At 29.9% G+C, this 22,352-nt stretch overlaps 3 protein-coding genes across 3 annotated transcripts in view; 2 read left to right on the forward strand and 1 right to left on the reverse strand.

Annotated features, from left to right (window-relative positions):
- LOC119608784 (netrin receptor DCC) overlaps nucleotides 1–22,352 on the reverse strand; it is a 390,750-nt gene that overhangs the window by 125,445 nt on the left and 242,953 nt on the right. The gene's annotated exons all lie outside the window — the stretch shown is intronic.
- Nucleotides 63–902, forward strand: LOC119608860 (peritrophin-55-like). Its single transcript, XM_037963420.1, has 2 exons — nucleotides 63–146; nucleotides 213–902. The coding sequence occupies exons 1-2, from the start codon at nucleotides 137–139 to the stop codon at nucleotides 821–823; spliced, it is 621 nt and encodes a 206-aa protein (XP_037819348.1). The 5' UTR covers nucleotides 63–136; the 3' UTR covers nucleotides 824–902.
- On the forward strand, nucleotides 17,647–18,451 carry LOC119608870. The gene has a single exon (XM_037963431.1). It carries the CDS (start codon nucleotides 17,806–17,808, stop codon nucleotides 18,280–18,282), a length of 477 nt encoding a protein of 158 aa, XP_037819359.1. The 5' UTR covers nucleotides 17,647–17,805; the 3' UTR covers nucleotides 18,283–18,451.

The following is a 22,352-nucleotide window of genomic DNA, read 5'->3' on the forward strand; positions in this document are numbered from 1 at the left end:
TAGCTATGTATTTGGTTTAAAATAATATTATTTGTTTTATACATCCCATAATTGCTAAAGAGAATACTATAAAAACCAAACAACGATCATAGAAACTATTCAGTGATTATTTGAAACCCCTTCGGAAAGTTTAATCATGAAAATTGGTAAATACTCGTAATTACTGACAGTAGTATAGAAAGTAATAAAAATTAATATGTGTTTATATTTAGTGGCAGTTATTACAAGCCTATTGGTAGTGGCACATCATACACTGGCTTTAGTGTGTCCAGCTCGCGACTACAGTGAGAAAATTAAAAGTTTATGCGATGCGGAAAAAGACCTTAAAGTTTTGTGGCCCGATTATACAAATGCAACACGTTACTATAGATGCCAGGGACTCAAAAATCCTATTCTAGAAAACTGTTTTCCCAATACCATATTCACTTTCTATCAACAGAAATGTACCAAATGTGCTGAATATGTTCCAGCACCCCCATGTGGAGATTTAAAAAAAGGGAACTGTGAGAAATTTACACCTGCTGTAGTAGTGCCAACGCCAACAACTGCGCCTTTTTGCAATGTGCAGATTTATACGTCTACATTTACGCCAAAGTGTGTAGGTAATGACATTTATAGACTTTGGCCCAATTATAACGATGTAGAAAAATATTATCGGTGTCAGGCTGCTTATGTGCCTAAAATTGAAAAATGTCCCACAGGCACCTATTTCAATTATTATGCACAAGCTTGCACGGATTGCAGCGCATATGTTGCGGCTCCAGCTTGTGAAAAACTGATAAGTCAAGCTGATAAATTAAATAAATGCGTGCAAATTAAATAGTATTTCCAACTTGAGACACAAATTTACTAGAATGAATAATAATAAATAAAAGTTGTAACTATCTAGATGCAAAAGTCAATCGTTGTTTTTACTAGTAATTATATTTTATATACATACCCAGCTAAAAACGATCATATATGATTATATATGGATCATATATGAATCATATATGGACCATATATATTCATATATGTTCATATCCGAAAAATGGCGATATTCAGATATGAACATATATGAACATATATGTTTCATATATGAATCCATATATGATCCATACATAATCTTTTTTAGCTGGGTAGAACAATTTCTTGTCCTCAAATTGTCATTAATCGGATACATTCTGGTAAAGTGGGCTGTAAATAGCCAAATTTTAAAGTATTAGTAACAATGTCACTTAAGTGACATGTGTGCATTAATTAAAATCAATTTTCCAAGGAACCTAGATGTCTTTAAAATCTTGACATAATGTATTAAACATATGTATGCAAGAGAATTTTGGTGGTAAACATTTGAAAAAAAAAACGGTCAATTAATGACACAAAACCGATTACTCTTAGAAAATATAAGGTCAAATTACAGCATTCGATATCAATAACAAATACCGTTTCAATTTGCAAATTTTAATAACGAATTTATTTTATGTTTATGTACATGCTCCAAACTTCTAAATTTTAAAATAGAATATTTTTAATAAACAAATTTAAAATGACACCATTTCAAATGATAATATTATTTGGTGTGATGCATAATAGGTATGTATAAGTTCAGTTATTTTTATACCTACCATCAAAAAAGATGGGGGGTATATTGTTTTTGTCATTCCGTTTGTAACACATCGAAATATTCGTCTAAGATCCATATTCTGGGTCCTCATTAGATTCTAAGACGATATAGCCATGTCCGTCCGTCTGTCTGTCTGTCTTCCAAATGGAAGTAGATAGCGAGAAATTTTGCACAGATACTTTTCCCCTTCAGAAAATGACTTAAATATTTCTAACTGTCTGAAAGAAGCATATAAAGCGGTGAAATTCGACAGAAATATATCTTATAGGAACTTAAATCTCTTCGTAAAATTTTATAAGGATCGGTCCATAATTGACTCTACCCCCCATATAAGGTCCCCTTCAGAAAATTACTTAAATGCTCATATCTGACCTTAAGAAGCATATATAGCAATAAAATTCGACATAAGAAGGTTTTATAGGAACTAAAATCGTTTTCTTAAATTTTATGAGGATGGGTCCATAATTATTAGTTGCTTAAATTTACGACATTCGAATAAACAACTTCTTTACGAAACATACTTTATGTACAAAAGTTTATAAAAATCGGTCTATAATTGACCCTTATATAATATTCACTTCAGAAAATGACTTTAACGATCATCTATGGCTCAAAAGTTCTTTCAAATTACGGTAGTTTTATAGGAACTGAAATTTTTCAACTGAATTTGATGAGGATCGATTGATAACTGATCAAACATCCATTATCGGTTTCCTTCAGAAAATTACTTAAAACCTCATTACTGAATTAATTTGGAAGAGCACGGTCCATACTTAAGCCCTTATTAAAGGCCCTCTTCCAAATAGTTCCCTGATGTTCATATTAATATCGACTATCTAATAAATTAGAAAATTACTTCGATAATATCAAATAAACTTTGATAAGTATGATTTAATGGTGGGTATATAAGATTCGGCATGGCCGAATATAACCCTCTTACTTGTTTGGTATATGAATTATTTATATTGGTTTATAGTTTCAATCATCTAACATGTGAATATTTAATACATTAGGCGGCACTATTTCATTACTACTACTATAAGAAGTCATATTATCTACATATAATATATTGTGGCAGCTGAGCTCGGTCCGCTTTACATTTTTATTAGTGTTTTAAATTTAATTGACAAAAATGAAACTATGACGCCATCTATTGAACAAATTTAAACATAGCCCTGTAATAATTAATTATTTGCATTTTTCTTCCTTTAGAATGAGTTTATCTACGTTTTATAGATTAAATCGATTCAAAATAATAACGCCTCTTTTTGGAAATTTAGAATGCATATTCTAATAAGATTTATCTAAATAAAATGTATCTATATAATCAAAGACCTATCTATTATTTGTTACATACATACATACCCTGAAAGTATATATAATCTACAGCATTACAGTGGAAAGGGTGTTATGGGTATGTGATGCTGTTTGCAACGCATTGATATTATAAAGATATGTAAATGAATGAAATTAGGTACCAAAAACAAAGCCCGTTGAACATTTTTTAAAAAAATCTGTCGATCGACCGAATTCGTAACTATTTCGAATGCTAAGTTCTATATAATATTGAAAATTTTCATAATGGTCTGACATTATTTGACCGCTAATATTTCCCTACAGAATATTACTTGAATATTTCACTTACAAAAATCTAGACAATGATGAAATTAGCATAAATAACAATCCACCAAATTTTAAAAGAATTGGGCTATATTTGACCCTAGCCCCAAATAAAGCTTATTACAAGAAATTAAATTTTAAAGATAAAACAAGTAAGAGTGTTATATTCGGCTATGCCGAATCTTATATACCCACCATCAAAACTCGTTTGACTCGAATGAAACTTACTTATGTCGAATTTAATCTATATACTCGTATTTTTAGGCCAGTTACAAGCGTTAATGTAATTTTCTGAAGGGGACCTTATATAGAGGGGTAGGGTCAATTATGGGTCGATCCTCATAAAATTTGGTAGATAGAATTTGGTGCATATTAAATTTATTTGTGTCGAATTTCATCGCTACACTCGTATTTTTAAGCCATTAATGAGCGTTGCAGTCATTTTCTGAAGGGGACCTTATATGGGGGGTAGGGTCAATCATGGACCGATCCTCATAAAATTTTTAGATAGATTTTGACTCGTATGAAACTTACTTATGTCGAATTTCATCTATATACTAGTATATTTAAGTCAGTAATGAGCGTTAAAGTCATTTTCTGAAGGGGACCTTATATGGGGGGTAGGGTCAATTATGGACCGATCTTCATAAATAGTGATTTTGGATCACAAGAAACTTACTTATGTCGAATTTCATCGCTATATTCGTATTTTTGTACAAGTTATGACTGTTAAAGCTGCTTTTCGAGGGACCACTTGTATGGGGGCTATCCGAAAACGTGGACCGATATTGCCCTTTTTCAACACCAAACAAACCTTACCTATAGGAAATATTTATGTGAAATTTCAACCCTCTAGCTCTTTCCATTCTGACTCTATCGTGCTTTCAACAGGCAGACAGACAGACAGACAGACGGACGGACAGACATGGCTAGATCGTCTTAGAATTTAATGAGGACCCAGAATATATATACTTTTGTATATATTTATGACCAATATTTCGATGTGTTACAAACGGAATGACAAAACCAATATACCCCCCATCTTTTTTGATGGTGGGTATAAAAATGATCGGAATTTAAATAAATTAAATAGTATTTTTTTTTTATAAAATTTTAATTATGCTTATAGCTGGTGCAGTGCATCATATAGTCGGCCCTAACCGTATATATTTTCTTACTCATTTTAACATAAATACGTACATATGTACGGGGAAATTCGTGTCAAGTGACCCAAATTTTAAAATCGATGTCTTCCAATTTAGAGGAAAATTGAACCAAGGTTAGCACTATGGGATAGTAGGCCAGACAAAAATTTTCAGCTCCATCGGTCCAGAACTGCCGGAGTCAGAGGGGGTCATACAGGGTTTTATTCAAATGAGTATAACTTTTCACCTATTGGTCCTAGCAAATTATGTCCAAAGGAGTTTAGATAGCTATTTCTTCATTCTTTCAACAAAAAAAAACTATTGAAATGGTTAAAATCGGTCCATTATTTCACCTAGCCCTCATACAACAGAACCCCCCGAAAAGGGCTTCTGAGCTCATAATTATGTTAAATATACCTGAATATCGATAAAAAGCGGTACAACTAACTTTATCGGGCTTGGTCCATACTTGCCCCTAGCCCCCTTATAAAGCCTCTTTCAGAAAATTAGTTTTTCAACCATAAATTGCATAAATGTATCGGAACAATGAATTATTATGAAAAATAAATCACATTTAATATTCATAACTGGTGTAGGGTATGCTTTTAAAAGCAAAATTACCAACTTTGACCGCCTCCGACTCCGGCAGTTCTTGACGGATAAAGCTGAAAATTTGTGTCTGCCCTACTAGCCCATAATACTAACCTTGTTGCAAATGTCATCCAAATCGGAAGACATCGATTTTAAAAGTTGGATCACTTGACACGAAATTCCCCATATGTACATACATATGTATGTACATATGTATGTGTACGGGTATAGTTATCGTTTTAAAAACAAATTTGTATATTAATGTCAATTGTTATCATTATAATGCGTGTTGCGTTGAGTTTGGTACAATTTAGCTGGCTGCATTTGAAGCCTCTAACAAGGGTTAATGTGCATGACACAGTATTTTACGCATTTGCATTTGAATTAAAATTAGAAAATCCATGCCAAATAGAACAATACTACCAACGACTAACTAACACTGACCATATCAAATATGTTTTGTGACACATATACATACAAAATTGTTTTTATTAAAGAGTTCTACGAATTTTTTAAATACTCTATAACGATGTGTCACATAAAATATAAGGTATAGATAGTTCTTGTCAACTTAGTGAAGTAGTTTTAGTTATAACATTTTTGTTATGACATCTAATGTTTGTATAAGGGATTGCTAATTTTGATGTCGGTTAGTGCAGTCTATTCTCTCAAAAAATAATTATAATAATCAAAACGAAATCCTGGTAATTTTCTTCTCTATTGGTTAGCATACTCACGAAGCTGTACTTTTATTTTTTGAGTACCATTTTAAGTAGTAATCCGGTATGACTCTTGTAATCCCAAAGTCACTAATCGCAATGGTTCCCTTTAACATATTCCTTTCTTGCCACAATATTTATCGAATTTAGATTTCCAGCTCTCAACTCTTTAACCGCACGACACAATCATATGCGATAGTAATTTTCGCACAAAAATGTCGCCGTCGCCACACTTTTCAAGTGTACTAAATATGGACCTCACATTGAGGACGAGTTTTTTTTTTTTTTTTGAAATAGTTGGAATTCTTTTAGTTATACTTAACACTTCTACCCACAATAGCGTGCATTTACAACAACAAAATTTATATTAAAACAATTGAAATTTATAGTCAAAATGCAATACAAGTTTATATGTATGTTTAAGCCTGTATATTAGAATGGTTGAAAAAACAAAACAGTATGTTTATAAACAAGATTTATGTATGTTTATTCATGTATTTTTTGGAGATATTTAACATTTATACAAGTGTAGTAGTTCATTTTTTTCACCATATATTATTCTATTGTTTGGTTAGTGTCCCCCTTTTCCATTTGTTTTTTGATTCAATTTTTTTATTATTAGAAAAACTCAAACCCCCCATTGAAATTTATAATGAATTTTTCAGCCAGAAAGGAGAAAAATTATATGGACATGTATTTTAAATTCAAAAAATTTATTAAGAAGAGTAAATAAATGAATTTATGTGTTTTTTTTTTTTTTTTTGAAATTCGCTAAATCATATTTTTGTTAAATTTTTCCATGATAAACCATTTAAATTTAGTCGAAACTATTTAATTAACGCATTATTGGGAAGTTGTTATAGCTTTATATGCTTTTCCATGATAAACCATTCAAATTTACTCGAAACTATTTAATTAACGCATTATTGGAAAGTTGTTATAGCGATGTTTAGAAGGTAATGTTAATACAATATTAACAATAATATTGGTCCTATACCCACCTTAAAGTATACCAATCGGCTTAGAATCGTTTTCTGAGTCGATTTAGCTATGTACGTCTGTCTGTCCGTCCGTCTGTAATCAAACTACAAACTACATTTTGAAGATAATTCAATGAAATTTGGCACATGATCTTCTATTGTCCCAGGGACGAAATCTATTGAAATAAGATCGGTCCATTATTTCACCTAGCTCCCATACAACTGATCCCCTGAATAGGGCTTGTAAACCTTGTGATCAAACTACAGGTCGCAATTTTGAAGATAATTCCATGAATTTTGGCACATGATCTTCTATTGTCCCAGGGACGAAACCTATTGAAAATCGTTAAAATCGGTGCATTATTTCACCTAGCCCCCATACAACTGAACCCCCGAATAGGACTTGCAAACCTTGTAATCAAACTATTGCCACAGGGACAAAGCCTATTGAAAATGGCTAACATCGGTCCATTATTTCTCCTAGCCCCCATACAACTGAACCCGTCGAATAGGTCGGCCTCGCCCGACTAAAATTTCTTACTTGTTTTTAGCATATTTTGGTTTTCCTGCTTATTAGCTATTGTTCTTAGCAAAATATGTTCAATCTCTTTGAAAAAAATGTAAAAATTTAAAAAAATTTACTTTTTATACCCTACACCACTTTAGTGGATCCATGGACTCTATGACTCATTTTAGTGTATCATAACGTTTTATTTCGACCTAATCAAAATAAATTCCATATATGAGTAAAGAAATTACTAAATCATAGTACCCTTACTACGGAAACCAAACTTATGCCGAGTTATCTAAAAACTGGTTAGTTAAATAGGATTTAATAAAAAGTAGCTTACTGGTGGAGGGTAATTAAGATTCGGCATAGCCGAATATAGTACTTTAACTTGTTTTTTTTTTTTTTTTCTAAAATTATATAAAATGCTAAAATATTTCGTACATATTTGGAAACAATTTCGTGGTTCGAAATAGTACATTGTACGAAACTTTTCGTATATATTAGGTATGCGTTATTTTCAATGTACGTAGTGAAAAGATATTAAAATTGCACAAAGTATTTACCATGAAGAAAGGAAATCTTTTAAAAATTCAACAAGACCAAAAGGAAAAACATAGTTTCTGTTAAAACTTTAACATACTAGGAAATTACACTATTACTTGCATCATCTATACATTAGGCTCAATTTTGTGAGTTTGCCACCAATGAAAAGGGATTACAACATGCAAGAAATACATTAATTTAACACTCAAAAGGCAATGACAAGCCCAAGTGTACTGTTTAAAAGCGAGAAAGACTGATGATATCGGTGCCTTATAGAATTGATCTTTCTGCTGGTAATCTAATTATAGCTTAAAAAATTACATAGGCCTACAAAATTTTAAAATAGTCGAAACTCAGAGACTAAAGTATACCTTTCTAAGGGATTAAGTAGAGCTAATTTCAATTCAAAAAGTATTTTAATGGTAAAACAATAGAAAATATTGACATATAATTCTTTCGCCTTTTATTGACACATTTTGTATGTTCGTTGGGATATACATATTCAAACGAATATTCAATCCAAATATCATATCTCTCGAAATAAAAGCTGTCGTTATTTGTTGTTACATAAAAAATTACCTCAAAGAAAACCACAAGTAACACACTAAAGGTTAATATCGATAATTGAAAAACCAAAAACAAGCCCTGAACTATTATGGTTCACACCAAAAAGTACGGCACAAGAAAAAAAAGAGGTATTTAAACCATCATATGAAAAACTACGTGCTTTTCAAATGCAATTTTGCAAGAAGATGTGATAAATCTTCACAAAGCCAAAAGCTTTTATTAAAAATTGATATTTTCCCTACACAGCACGTTGGGTTGAAATTTATTAAAAAGTGGGCATAATTGAAATTTTAGAACTAAGATGAAAACTATATAAAATTCTACATTACTTGAAAATAATTTAAATTCTCTAACTTTAAAATTCTAAAGCTTTATAATTCAAAAAGAAGCCTGAATATTTGATGATTTTTTCCAAAAAAAAAAAAAATAAGCTTTCCCTAAATTAAAAGCCATTTTAGGTGACAACGAGCCCACTGTGCACAGGTATTGATGTAAGTATAAACAATTTTCTCACAACTCTGAACATGTTCCGTGAATAAAAAACTACAAAAGGAAATGATCATATATATAGAGTAATATTATACGGTTTTTATTCGAAATCCTCAAGTCCTTTCTGTTACCTCACAGAAACAATAAATAGAAAATATGTATGGGATATAAAAAAAAAAAACAACATATAGTAGTATCGTGTCATACACAATGTACTTGTTTCATTAGTTTCATTGCATTTCATGCATGTTACTTCACACAAAGTTCCTGTCATTTCTGGAACGAGCTGTACAGGATTTTTAATTTGTGGTTTTGTATGCCTGTCTGGTCAAGCCAGAAACTTCTAATCACGATGGAAATAATCTTAACGCTTGTAATAGCATGTTTATGAATGTTTGTAACGTATGTATGTACAATGTGTTTGGCTTCAATAATAGTTTTGCGTTACAAGTAGTTATTAGCAAATGTTTATAATGTTGCACTAATGAAAAATTTACAAGAATTACTTACACACAATAACTACATGGGTAATTACAATAATAAAAAATTATTTTAACTTTTTTACTCTTGAAAAAAAAAAAACGGGATACTTAAAACAATTGTAGGTAGTTCTGGCAAATACACAAGTTGTGACATGTCACACTTTAACAGAAATTTATTAGCAAGTGCATGAACGATTATTTAAGTTTTTAAATATATTTTTTTTTTAAATTAAATTGCAAATAATTTAAAAAAATCAAAAATGTTAGTACTATATTTAAATGTTTCCTCCGTAATCTACTTACATATATGTATACCCAGTGTCCTTTACTAAACTAAAACCAATATAAATAAAAGTATCCACTTAATGTTTGTGAAGATTCTAACTCTAATAGGGAGATGCCACACAAATTATTTCAAGTTCCCAAATTTTTCCAAACGTTAATTAAGGTTTTAATATAATCTACGACAAATTTAAATAATCGAATATTTTCCCAAATATACGAAATTTTGCATTTAATTCCCATAGGAGATGCCAAGCCCCCCATTGAAAGTCTGCCCGTTAATCTCTAAATGTTCACATTAATGTCATAGTTCTTCATTCTAGCTCTAATAGTTTCTCAGATATACGAATTTTCGTATTTAATTCATATGGGGGCTTAAGCCCCCCTCCCCCAGATGAAAGTCCGCCCTTTTTTCTCCAAAATGTCCAGATGAATATTCAATTTTATCGTGCAAAATTTGAAAAATCTAGTTCTATTAGTTTCCCAGATAAACGAATTTTTGTATTTAATTCATATGGTAGGTGCCGGTCCCCTCATTGGTAGTCCGCCAATTTTTTAACCAAAATTTTACATGGATGTAATAGTTCATCGTTCAAAATTTTAAGATTCTAACTGTGAAAGTTTCCAAGATAAATAAATTTTTTTATTTAATTTATATGGGAGGTGCCACGCCCCCTGCTGCTATTTTGCCCTAAGAAATCATATTGACACTAAAGTGGCTCCTACAAAATTTTAGTACTGTGTAACTGTTATAATATCTCAACTGATTAAATATTTTCTTAATATGGGCGTGGCTACTCGCCTACTTGAAATTTTAAAATAAAAGGTAGCCTATAACCTCTTCCAGACAGGAAGACACTGATGTTCCCACTTAAAATGAAAATTTTGTTTTTATGACTTTTTTATATTTCTTCCAAAGAAACGATATTTCGGTATCATGAGAAAGATCCTTGAGAGACGATTTCAATAGCATATATATAAAAGTGTTTACCGTGGATATGTTGAAAATTTTTTTCGAAATGGGTCCCAAAAATTCCATAATTTTGATAATTAAAATTTTTGATGGACTATTCCTGGCTTTTAGTACAATATAAGGGACATATAAATTCCCAAATAATCTAAAAAAATTTGGAAGTGGACCATACCAAATGCCAAACAATCTTCAACTATTTTTCTGTGTGAGATAAAAATTAAAACTATTTTGACACCTATTTCGCTAAATAGCTAAATGAAAATTGGCGCATAGCTTCTCCTTAGCATAATTAGTAAGGGATTAAAAGTCATCGAAAATATACATAATTAATTTCTTAATTCCTTATTGCAGAATCACTCTCTTGCCCCATTTCCGATTTATGAATATAATTTGAAAAAATTCAAAAATTGTTAATAAATATTTAAAGATAAAGTCTGATTTTAATAAAATTTGGAGAAAATATTACTCTAAATATGTGGATTGACAACCAATTTTTTTCTAATTCTGATCATAAATATCACCTGTGATATTATCTGAAATTACGGATAGACAGACATTGCACTATGGTTCATAGAGCGAATTTAAGATAAAAGTATATATTAACTGCTTATGAATAATGTAAAAATTATGACTAATTTGATATTAGTACAATCTATATTATGAAAATATTACTCCAATGGAAAAATAATGCACTATAGCTCGAAAACAACTAATGACACGCAAAAATATTCTTCAACCAAAATGTAGGAAATTAAATTCCCTAAAAACTAATTTTTGTAACCTTTGACCTCCAATATCTCGCTTAGCGCACAAGATATTTTCGGTGACTTTTAATTCCTTACTCATTATGCTAAGGGGAAGCTATGTGCCAATTTCCATTTAGCTATCTGAAATTCCCCAGATTGCTCATTTTTTGTCTAATTTTCCTGGGGTAAATTACTTTTGGAATATAGTTACGAAAAAACTAATCCCGATTGGCAGTATTGCCATATGTCTAAAAGATATAATATTCAGCATAGACGAATATAGCACTCTAAATTCTTTCTCTTAGCACAACATCAGAGGTGTGTGGCTTCGCTTAGTGCCTAAACTAAAAACTAACTAATGATGCCACAATATTAATTTTTATATGTATTTTCTTATCATATTTCATATTTAGCCAAAATGTTTTAATTAAATTTACGTATTTAGCATAATTTCATTTATTTTATATAATTTTAATCTGTTTGAATTAATTTTAAATAAGAGTAATACATTATTCACATGACTACATGTTATTTTAATAAAATTTCGCCAAAAAATTATAACAACAAATAATAAAAGGAATTGTTTGCCATTCTATATAATATAAATAAAAAATATATGTAAAATAATAATTTGGAGATTAATGTGTATTTTTAAGTGCACAAGTTATGTATGCAATTATTGTTATTATTATTTTTTAAATTATATTTTAGATTAAATATTTTTTTTTGGAAAATTTGCATTTACATTAAATGTAATGTAATAGAATTCCAGCATACATATTATATTTAATTAGTCTACAATATATGTAAATGGTAGAAATGAGGTGCAGAATGTCATGGATACATGATTTCCTACGAAATTAGGGATGTTAGAGTTTTTCTAAATGAAAAAATTAAATTTCATATTTCTTGGAAATAGGAGTTTAGAACTGTCATCTGGCATTTAGTCAAATAAATCAATCTGGCGTAATTAATGTAATTTGTATATCATAAACAAAGGAAATCAACCAAATTCACCGAAAATATTTATTATTGTCCTAAGCAGTTTGGTATTTAAAATCAGCAAAATCGGTTCACAACGTAAGAAGTTGTGTATAAAAGTTTCAGACTACCTAAAAAAAAATGCGTTTTATTCCTAATTCTAAAGCAGTTTTCTTGGAAACTAACAAAGATATTTCGATGAATTTTGTCACACGTTTTTTTTCTTAAATGCACATACATATTTCGTTGATAAATAAAGCTATTGTGAAACAATTCGATAGAAATATGTTTTGTCTATAAATAAATCACTCTTTGAAAGTTTTTCCGTATAGGCCCGCAATTCGTCATAGCTTCCATAAAAGGTTCACTTCCGAAAATTACGTAAACGCATATATATTTCGGGATAAAGTTTGACTTCAATATGGTTTGTGTGCATATAAATCATTCTGCCGATTTTTTTCCGTATCGGTTCATAATTGGTAATAACTCCCATATAATTTCGATTTGCGAAAATCACTTAAACGTACACAGAAAAAATTATCGGTAGTTTATTTTTAATTAACATGTTTTCCTCTTTCTTTAACTTTTATTTAAACAATTTTTTAATTGTCATAATTATCTCATTGTTTTGATCCTAAGTATACAAATTTGATTAAACTTTTAATTGAATCAATTAATTTTTTAATTGGCTGAAAAAGTTTTTCTACTACTTTTTTATTTTGGTTTTTTGTTTTGATATTTTATTTAAATAATTTCATTATTTATAACAGAAAATAATTCTCAAATAGTCAATAATATTTTAGGCATAAGAAGTTGAAGTTTCATAAATATTTTAAAATTTATAAATCGCTTTATTTGTTCAAATGTGACAATAAAGAGATATTTTTGAGAGTGCTTAACGCATTATTAAAGGTAAAGGAATCCTTTAATGTTGTAAGCATTCAATTAATGCTTTGATTGTTTCAATCATCGACTTTATTGATTTTTAATACATTTTTAACCAAACTGTTCAATTTATTTGATTAATAAACTAATTAAAATGTAAGTTTTATTTTATTAAATATTTAATTTATCCAATTAATGAATTAACTAATTTTAAATTTTGAATTTAATTACTGATGTTAATTGTTTTGATTATTTCTTTAACTGGAAAAAAATATTTTTTTACAAATTTCATACTTGATATCATCATTTTGTTGATAGGTGCAAAACTTGCTTGATGCAATCAATTTGATAATTAAAATACATTTTCAGTTTTTTCTGTGTGCATATTTCATTTTCAAATAAAGCTTTATAATATAAAAATAAAATTCGACACAAATATGTTTCCTGTATATATGAATCACTTTACGAAATTTTTTTCGGATGGGCCCATAATTGGTCACAACTTCCAGTACCATTTCCGAAAATTACTTAAATGCCCATTGACAATCAAAGTTATGGGGATAAAATTCGTCATAAATGTGTATTTTATAAATATAAATCATTTATCATTTTTCTAGTGTTCAGTACATTCCAACATTCGAATCTTAAAAAGTCAGTTTCTCGGGACACTCTAATACTCTAGGGTTCTTATTCATAAACGTTTATCAAATGTTTTTAAATCAAATTTTCATACAAAATTTGTTCTATAAACCTTTGATAAAAGTTTATGAATAAGGCAGTAGATATTTACTAATAAATATTAATTTTGTACCCTAAAAGCAATATAAATAAAATCTCTATCTTTTATAGATTCACAGATTTAGTATTTAATTTTAGTATTTTAGTACATATTTAATTTAGTATTTTATTTATATGCAACGCTCGTTATTAATTAATTTCTAGTCCTACAATTTTTCCTTCAAATTGATTATATGGATTGCAATGTTACCCATACAAACTTTTAGAATTTTAGTTGTAATAAATTTCCAGATATACAATAAATTTATTATTTGGTTCATATGTGATGTGCCACGCCCCTATTTCTAATCCTCCAATTTATTACTCAAATATTCACATGAATGACATATTTGTTTGTGCTAAATTTGAGGCTTCTAGCTTTAAGCGTTTCCTAGATATACAAATTTTTGTATTTAATTCATATGGGGGGGTGCCACGCCCCCTATTGCTAGTCCTCATATGGATGTCAAAATTGTCCATAAAAAATTTGAGGACTCTAGTTGTACCATGTTCCAAGATATTCAACTTTTAAAAAAGTGGGCGTGACAATTTCCAATAGGAATTTCCCCCTCCCACTGAAAATTTCAAGAAGATCGCTTCAGTGGTTTAGCCTCCTATAAGGTACAAACAAATAAACAAACATACATTGATTTATATATATATATATATATATATATAGATATGTATGTGTATCAAGAAGATAAATAACAAAGATTCTTTGAACATTTCAGGGAAAACAGTTTCGTATTTAGGGAGACTTATCAAAATTCACTATAAATTTACTCACAGCTGGCATAAGCCATCACATGTTAGGATATACCCGGACTGTATTTTATTATACACATTTTTCCATTAAAATTATTATTTAACAAGTTAGAGTGTTATATTCGGCTATGCCGAATCTTAAATACCCTCCACCAGCAAGCTACTATTTATTGAAACCCATTTAACTATATAATTTTTAGATGACTTGGCAAAATTTTTGTTTCCTTATTAAGGGTACTAACATATATGCATATGTCAAACTAATTTTAATTAGGTCTAGGAAAATGTATATTGTATATTTTGAATTTTATCCGGATGTAATCATTTAATTACGAATTAAGTGGTATTAAGTGGTTTTCAGAAGTATACCTTATATGTGAGCTAAGACAACCTATGGACCGATCCGGAAGAAAAAATCCGTAGAATGATTTATATATACAAAATACACATTTATGTCGAATTTTATCCCGATAATTTTGATTGTTAATGTGCATTTGAGTCACAACTCCCATATAAGGAAATGGTCCTTATATGGGAGTTGTGACCAATTATCAACCGATAATGAAAAAATTTCGTATAATGATTTATATGCCAAAAAAAAAATTCAAGTCGAATTTTACTACAATAGTTTCATTAATTAATGAAATATGTGCGTTTAGGTGATTTTCGGAAGTGGACTTTATATGTATAGAAGCTATGACCTTACACAAAACATATTTGTGTAGAATTTTATCAAAATATCTTTATTTGATAATGAAATATGTGCGTTTAAGTGACTATTTTGAAGGAAATATTATCATATATGGAACAATCCGGAAAAAATTTGGTAGATTGATTTATATGCTCACAATGCATATTCAAGTCGTACTTTATCCAGATAGCTTTATTATAAAATGTGCAATTAAGTGATTTTCGTAAGTGGGAGCCTATCCGGAAAAAATTTCGTAGAGTGATTCATTCATATAAAGACAAAACATATTTGACAATTAAATATGTGGGTTTAAGTAATTTTCGGGAGTGGGACTTATATGGGAGCTATGACCAATAATGAACCGATCCGGGGAAAAAGTGGTAGAATGATTTATATGTTCACAAAACATATTCAAGTCGAATTTTATCCTTATAGCTTTAGAATTTAATGATATATATTCGTTTAAGTGATTTTTGGAAGTGGACCTCATATGAGAGCTATGGCCAATTATGAGCCTATCCGGAAAAAATTTTGACTCATATAAAGACAAAACATATTTGTGTCGAATTTTATCACGATAACTTTATTTGACAATGAAATATGTGCTTTTCGGAAGTGGTCCTTATATGGAAGCTATGACCAATAATGGACCGATCCGTAAAAAATTTGGTGAAATGATTTGAATGTATATCAAACATATTTGTGTCGAATTTTATCCCGATAGCTTTATAATTCAATGAAATATATGCGTTTAAGTGATTTTCGGAAGGGGACTTTATATGAGAGCTATGACCAATTATGGGCCTATCCGGAAAAAATTTAGTAGAATAATTTATATTTATACGAAATATATTTATGTCGAATTTTATCACGATAGCTTTATTTGACAATGAAATATGTATTTTTAAGTGATTTTCGGAAGTGGGGTTATATGGGAGCTATGACCAATATTGGACCGATCCGTAAAAAAATTTGTAAAATGATTTGTATGTATACAAAACATATTTGTGTTGAATTTTATCCCGATAGCTTTATAATTCAATGAAATATATGCGTTTAAGTGATTTTCGGAAGGGGACTTGACCAAATATGGACCTATCCGGAAAAAATTTCGTAGAGTGATTTATATTTAGACTATACATATTTGTGTCGAATTTCATCAAGATAGCTTTATATGACAATGAAATATGAGCTTTTAAATGATTTTCGGAAGTGGGCCTTATATGGGAGCTATGACCAATAATGGACCGATCCGTAAAAAATTTGGAAGAATGATTTGTATGTACACAAAACATATTTAACTCGAATTTTATCACAATAGCTTTATTCATCATTGAAATATGTCCGTTTAGGTGATTTTCGGAAGTGGACCTTGTATGGGAGCTATGACCAATTGTGGACCTACGTTAACAGTATGATTTCCGTTCATATTATATTTGCATGTACAAAATTTTGTGTTGATACCGATATATTTGAGGGAGTTATTAACGATAAACTAATTTCCGGGAATATATACCTTTGTATGGGGCTATGGGAAATATTGGATCGATTCTAAAGATTTTCAACATAATTGATCACTACCATGAAAAAATAATGTGTGACAAAACTCATCGAAATATCTTTAGTAGTTTCTGAGAAAACTTCAAAAGAATTATGAAAAAAACGTAATTTTTTTCGAGGTAGTCTGAAATTTTTACTCATAACTTTTTACGTCGTGAACCGATTTTGCTGATTTTCAATACCAAACTGCTTAGGATAATAATAAATATTTTGGGTGAATTTGGTTGATTTCCTTTGCTTAGTTTTAACGTGAGCGTGTTTTACACAGACAGACGGACAGACGGACATAGCTAAATCGACTCAGAATTTCATAAGGACCCAGAATATATATACTTTGTTGGGTCTTAGATGAATATTTCTTGGTGTTACACACGGAACGACAAACGTATATATACCCTCTATGACCACTGATGGTGGTGGAGGGTATAATAATCTACAATCTAATTACTCAAAGTAATATTTACGTAAAACATAAACTAAAGCTTAACGTAAAATATATTTTTAACAAAACTACCGGTGAAAATACAATGTAATCTGAAGTAATCTATGCTCTACACAGATAAACTCATATTAAATAAACATAATATAAACAAATTGCAATTTTTATTTAAATCGCAGAATTTATATAAAGTAAATACAGGAATCAACAAAAAAATCTATAGTTCGAAAGGTTATCGAAAAAAATTTTAAACAAAAAATATTTGTTGCCTTAAGTGAAATTTTGCGCTCTCAACTGTTGAAAGGCGACAATCATTGACAGTTTTAAACACATATTCAACGTTTAATAACACTCAGCAATTTTTGTGATTTATATACTTGTTTAATTCTTATTCTTGTGCTTAAATAAAATTGAATTTAATTTAACAAAAAAGTCCAGAGAAATTACAGTAAAATGTTAAAAATTGTTTTATTGTTGGGTGTATGTTTTGTTATTCTCTCCACGGGTGAATGTGGTTTATCCAATCTTCTTCATCGTAAAACTACAACCGAACAACCTGAAATTACAACTATCGTAGCCAAGGATGGTGTACCAGCTGGCTATTATAAATCGAACAATTTACCCCAAGTCAAGGAGGGTTGTGAAATAAGATTCGAATGCAAAAAGAAGCTTAAGTCTGCCGAAACTCCCAAACCCTGCACAAAATTTTGCGTCAAATCTATAAAATGTGAGGATGGTACCAAAATCAATGGTGCTCCCGGTCAATGTATTGAATTGAATGAAGAAATGGTGGCCCAAGAATACAATGATTGTAAAAAGGATGAAGAGGAGTCCGGCGCTGTCAACGTTATGAAAGTAGCCATGATTGATTTTCCTTGTCAACCAGGTTACTTGCCCGACAGCCGTGGTCGTTGTCGTGAAGTATGGTAAAAAATATTAGTGGCTACTAACGAACCCTTTCCCGCCCCCTAAAAAGAATCCAACAAATGTGGTGTGTGTTAAAAAATACTCAATTTTACTAAAGAATAAAAATGTTGCCTTTTGTGTGTGAATTCAAGTCAAAAAGGTGTAAAATAAAAATTGTTTAAAAAAATCATAATAAATTGATTTTCATTTTTACCTTTTTCTTTGAGTTTGTATTTCAGCTTTTTTTTTCTTCAATCCACTTTAAAAGAGAACATGTGTCACATATTCGACATTAGCTGGTTCCTATAAATCAGTGGGCAAAAAGTGTGTGTGTTGAACAATTTGTGTGTAATCAATGAAAATAAAATATTTTGTAAAGACCACAATTTCTGTTATAAAAATATACTTAAGTACATAAGAATAGTACATGGAATGGAATTTGTTGTTATCAGTAGACACTTGTGTTTGAATATCAAGGTTGTTAATATTTTGTTTGTAGGTTTCTTCTCAATGAGAATCTAATTAAGTTTTTCTGTTGTTTTGAAAAATTATATCAGTCTATGTAGAAATTATTTAGAAATTTTAATACTTTTGAGGGAGCTTTCGTCTTACCCTAGAAAGGTGAGTTTTAAAACGTGTGAGCCTAATTTATTTTTAGTTCGTTATTTAAGAGACAAAAATATAAATGTGATAGACAGTGTATATAGAGATGCCGATATTTATACATCTTGTTACCCATTCAAAGAAAAAACTATGTATTTGAGAGTTAAGAATTCTTGCAAACAACAACAAGTAAAAAAGTACAATTGGGCATGGTCGACTATGCGATATCCTATACAAGTTAAGCCCCCTTCACACGAGCACACAAGTAATATGATCTGTCAAAATTTTGTGTAGAAGAGAACGGATGGGATCGTCTAAACGCAATATGTAATGAAACCATCACACAATGAGAGAAAATACGGATGGAAAATTTGACAGTCGTATGGCTCTCTTCATTTTTTGAAATGATTCAAAAAACAAGCAAGTCACATTAGATCAGGGATGTATTTTTATGTAAACACATACAAAAAAAGTGAAACAGTTGTTCCATCTTACTTTGATATTGTTTTATACCAATCGTGTAAACACAAAAAATGTAAATCATACGACTTTTATTCTCTTTTTTGTCATACGGATGGAATTTCATTTTACTTTTTCATTAGACTTGTCGTACGTAAAGTGTGACCGTGTGAAGGGCCCTTTATGAGTATAAAATACATACATCACCTTTTCGATATTATTTAAGCAATTAATTGCCGAAAAACAAATTTTCTGAAGTGGGCTTTCGGCAGGTTTATTAGTGTTTGTATAAAACTTAGTTTTATTATTATGTGCTATGTATATAACATTGTCAATAGGTTTTTGACGGACGCACGGAGGACAAGTCCTAATCGACTTAGCAAATGATTCTGAGTGATTCCCATTAAAGTGGTGTAGGGTATAAATACGTATATATTATATATACATATATAAAAAATGAATTTGTGTTTCTTTGTTTGTGGCTGTGTTTAAAGTCTATAAACGACTAGACAATATCGAAATTCATATGAAAAAATTGGAAGGAAAATAGCCGGACTAGCAAGTGGGATCGTGGAACTTTCCATATGAATCTACATATATATATATATATATATATATATATATATATATATATATATATATATATATATATATATATATATATATATACATGACGTACCACGCTCACATGCAAAATAAGTAATAAAAGTAGCATATTTCAGATTTTGTATGGATAACTTTGACATTCATATGAATACATAGGAATAAAATGGGAAGCCTAGTTACAGTGGGCGTGGCACATCTCATATAAATTAAATCTTTAATAGGTGTATCTGAAGAAATATAACAGCTATAGTCCTCATTTTTTCGGAGGCACTTTAGTATAAACATGAATGTTTAGGGCAAAAAATGGGTGGACTAGCAATAGGGGGCGTGGCACCTCCAATATGAATTAAATATTTAAATTGGCATATCTGGGAAACCATTGGAGATAGAATCTTAAATATGCACAAATTCCATTAACATCCATTAGCTTATTTAGGAGAAAAATGAGCGGACTTTCATAAGGGGGTCTTGGTACCTCCCATATGGATTGAAAATAAAAATTCTTAGATGTGAGAGCTAAAATTTTAAAATTTTGCACGAACTAATTTGACATTCATGTGAACATTTGGGTAACAATTTCACGGACTAGATTTTACGGGAGTGCTACCTCCCATATATAATTCCTAAATATTTTTTATAAAAAGTGGTGAAAATAATATAAAAAGAAAACATAACTACACTGTTGACCAAAAAATCATTAAAAATTTAGATTTTAAGTCCAACTGAATAGATACTAGGGTGATCGACTCGATTTTTCAACCGGTTTTAAAACCGGTTTTTTCTGCTTTACCAGTGTCGGTTTTTTCTTAATGTTGATTTTTCGAATATCGAATAACCCGGTTTTTTCACTTTTTAAAAACCGGTTTCGAATACTTTTATTTGCTTTGTATTCAAAGATTATTTAAATGAAATTTTTAAGTAAATAATAATACAGCCCGCCTAAATTTTAAAAATGTTCGAGTCGAGGAGCTAGCGTATATTTTTCTAAAGCTCCTTTAGTTAAACTTTTTTGATTTTCCTAATTAATTAAAAAAAATTTATTTGTAAAATTGATAACTATTTGATAAAATTTTATCAATCTTAAGATTATATTCCAATTACAATAATTAATTTACGGCTGAAATTTTATGGAAGTGTTGGAATGCCTATGCAAATTTCCTAAACAGGGCTTTTAAAATAAGCTATGATTACCTTATGTTTAACAGAAGTGTCCCACTTTTTTCCTAATTTTTTTATATTAAAGAAATAATGTAAATCAGACGACTAGATCTAAAGTTATAATCTTTTAAACTGTTAAAAATCATTTCGGGCCATGTTTTATTAATCAAATTTAAACATAAACATTAAGTTTTTCAAATTAAAATATGTTTTTTTATTTATAATGAAAAACCGGTTAACCGGTTTTTTCTGAATTTGAAAAATATCAACCGGTTTTTTTTAAATGTCAACTATTCGAACTATTCGAAAACCGGTTTTTGGAAAATGTCGAATAATCGATCACCCTAATAGATACACAGTTTCTGAAATCTACGATTTCTAAAAATTACACATAATTTTCTAAATCGATATACATTTTGATGTAAAAATCTTCATTTAATGGAATATTGTGATTATTTTAGTAATAAAACGGAATGGAATTGATTGCCAACAAAATTATTGAAAAATACTCAGAATTTTAAAGAAAAGTTGTTATGTGATGTAACGAATTTTTCGTTTTTCGAATGGTCGTGAAATTCCGTTATACGGAATGCCACTGTATTTTGTTTTTAGGGTGGCGCAGCACACCGGCCCAACACGACTATACATTTCTACTTTTTTAGCTTTACACCACTATAGTTGGGTATGTATAGTACCCACGTTTGTGCTAATAACGCACAAAAATATTGGAGCCGTCCGTCCTTCGAAAATTTAAAAAATGCAAATTTGATTAATTTGAAAGTTTTAGACCGAACTCTGCAGAATTTGGTGATTGATTAATTTATTATAAAAAAATAATTAATGCATTATATATCGATATATAGGAAGAGTTATATGGGCGTAAGGTTATGTATGGTTCGATCATCATGAAATTTGAATCATATAACACTCGTTTATTTCGAATTCCATATTAGCGTTAAAGTAATTTTTTGGAGGCAGGCTTATATGAGCGGGCGCCAACATTTTCCGCATGAAATTATAGACCGATCTACATAAAATTTGATTAAATGATTTTGGCTCGCAAGGAACTTACTTCAGTCTAATTGCATAGCTATACTCGTATTTTTAAGTCAGTAATGAGCGTTAAAGTCATTTTCTGAAGGGGATCTTATATGTGAGTTAGGGTCAATTATTAACCGATCCACGTAAAATTTGCTAAGAGATTTCGCCTCGTAAGAGACTTACTTATGTCAAATTTTATCGTTATACTCGTATTTTGAATCTAGTAA

This window comes from Lucilia sericata, unplaced genomic scaffold (assembly GCF_015586225.1).
Source record: "Lucilia sericata isolate MDLA Ls3-8-SP2 unplaced genomic scaffold, ASM1558622v1 Contig000022F_arrow, whole genome shotgun sequence".
Classification (NCBI taxonomy): Eukaryota; Metazoa; Arthropoda; class Insecta; order Diptera; family Calliphoridae; genus Lucilia; species Lucilia sericata.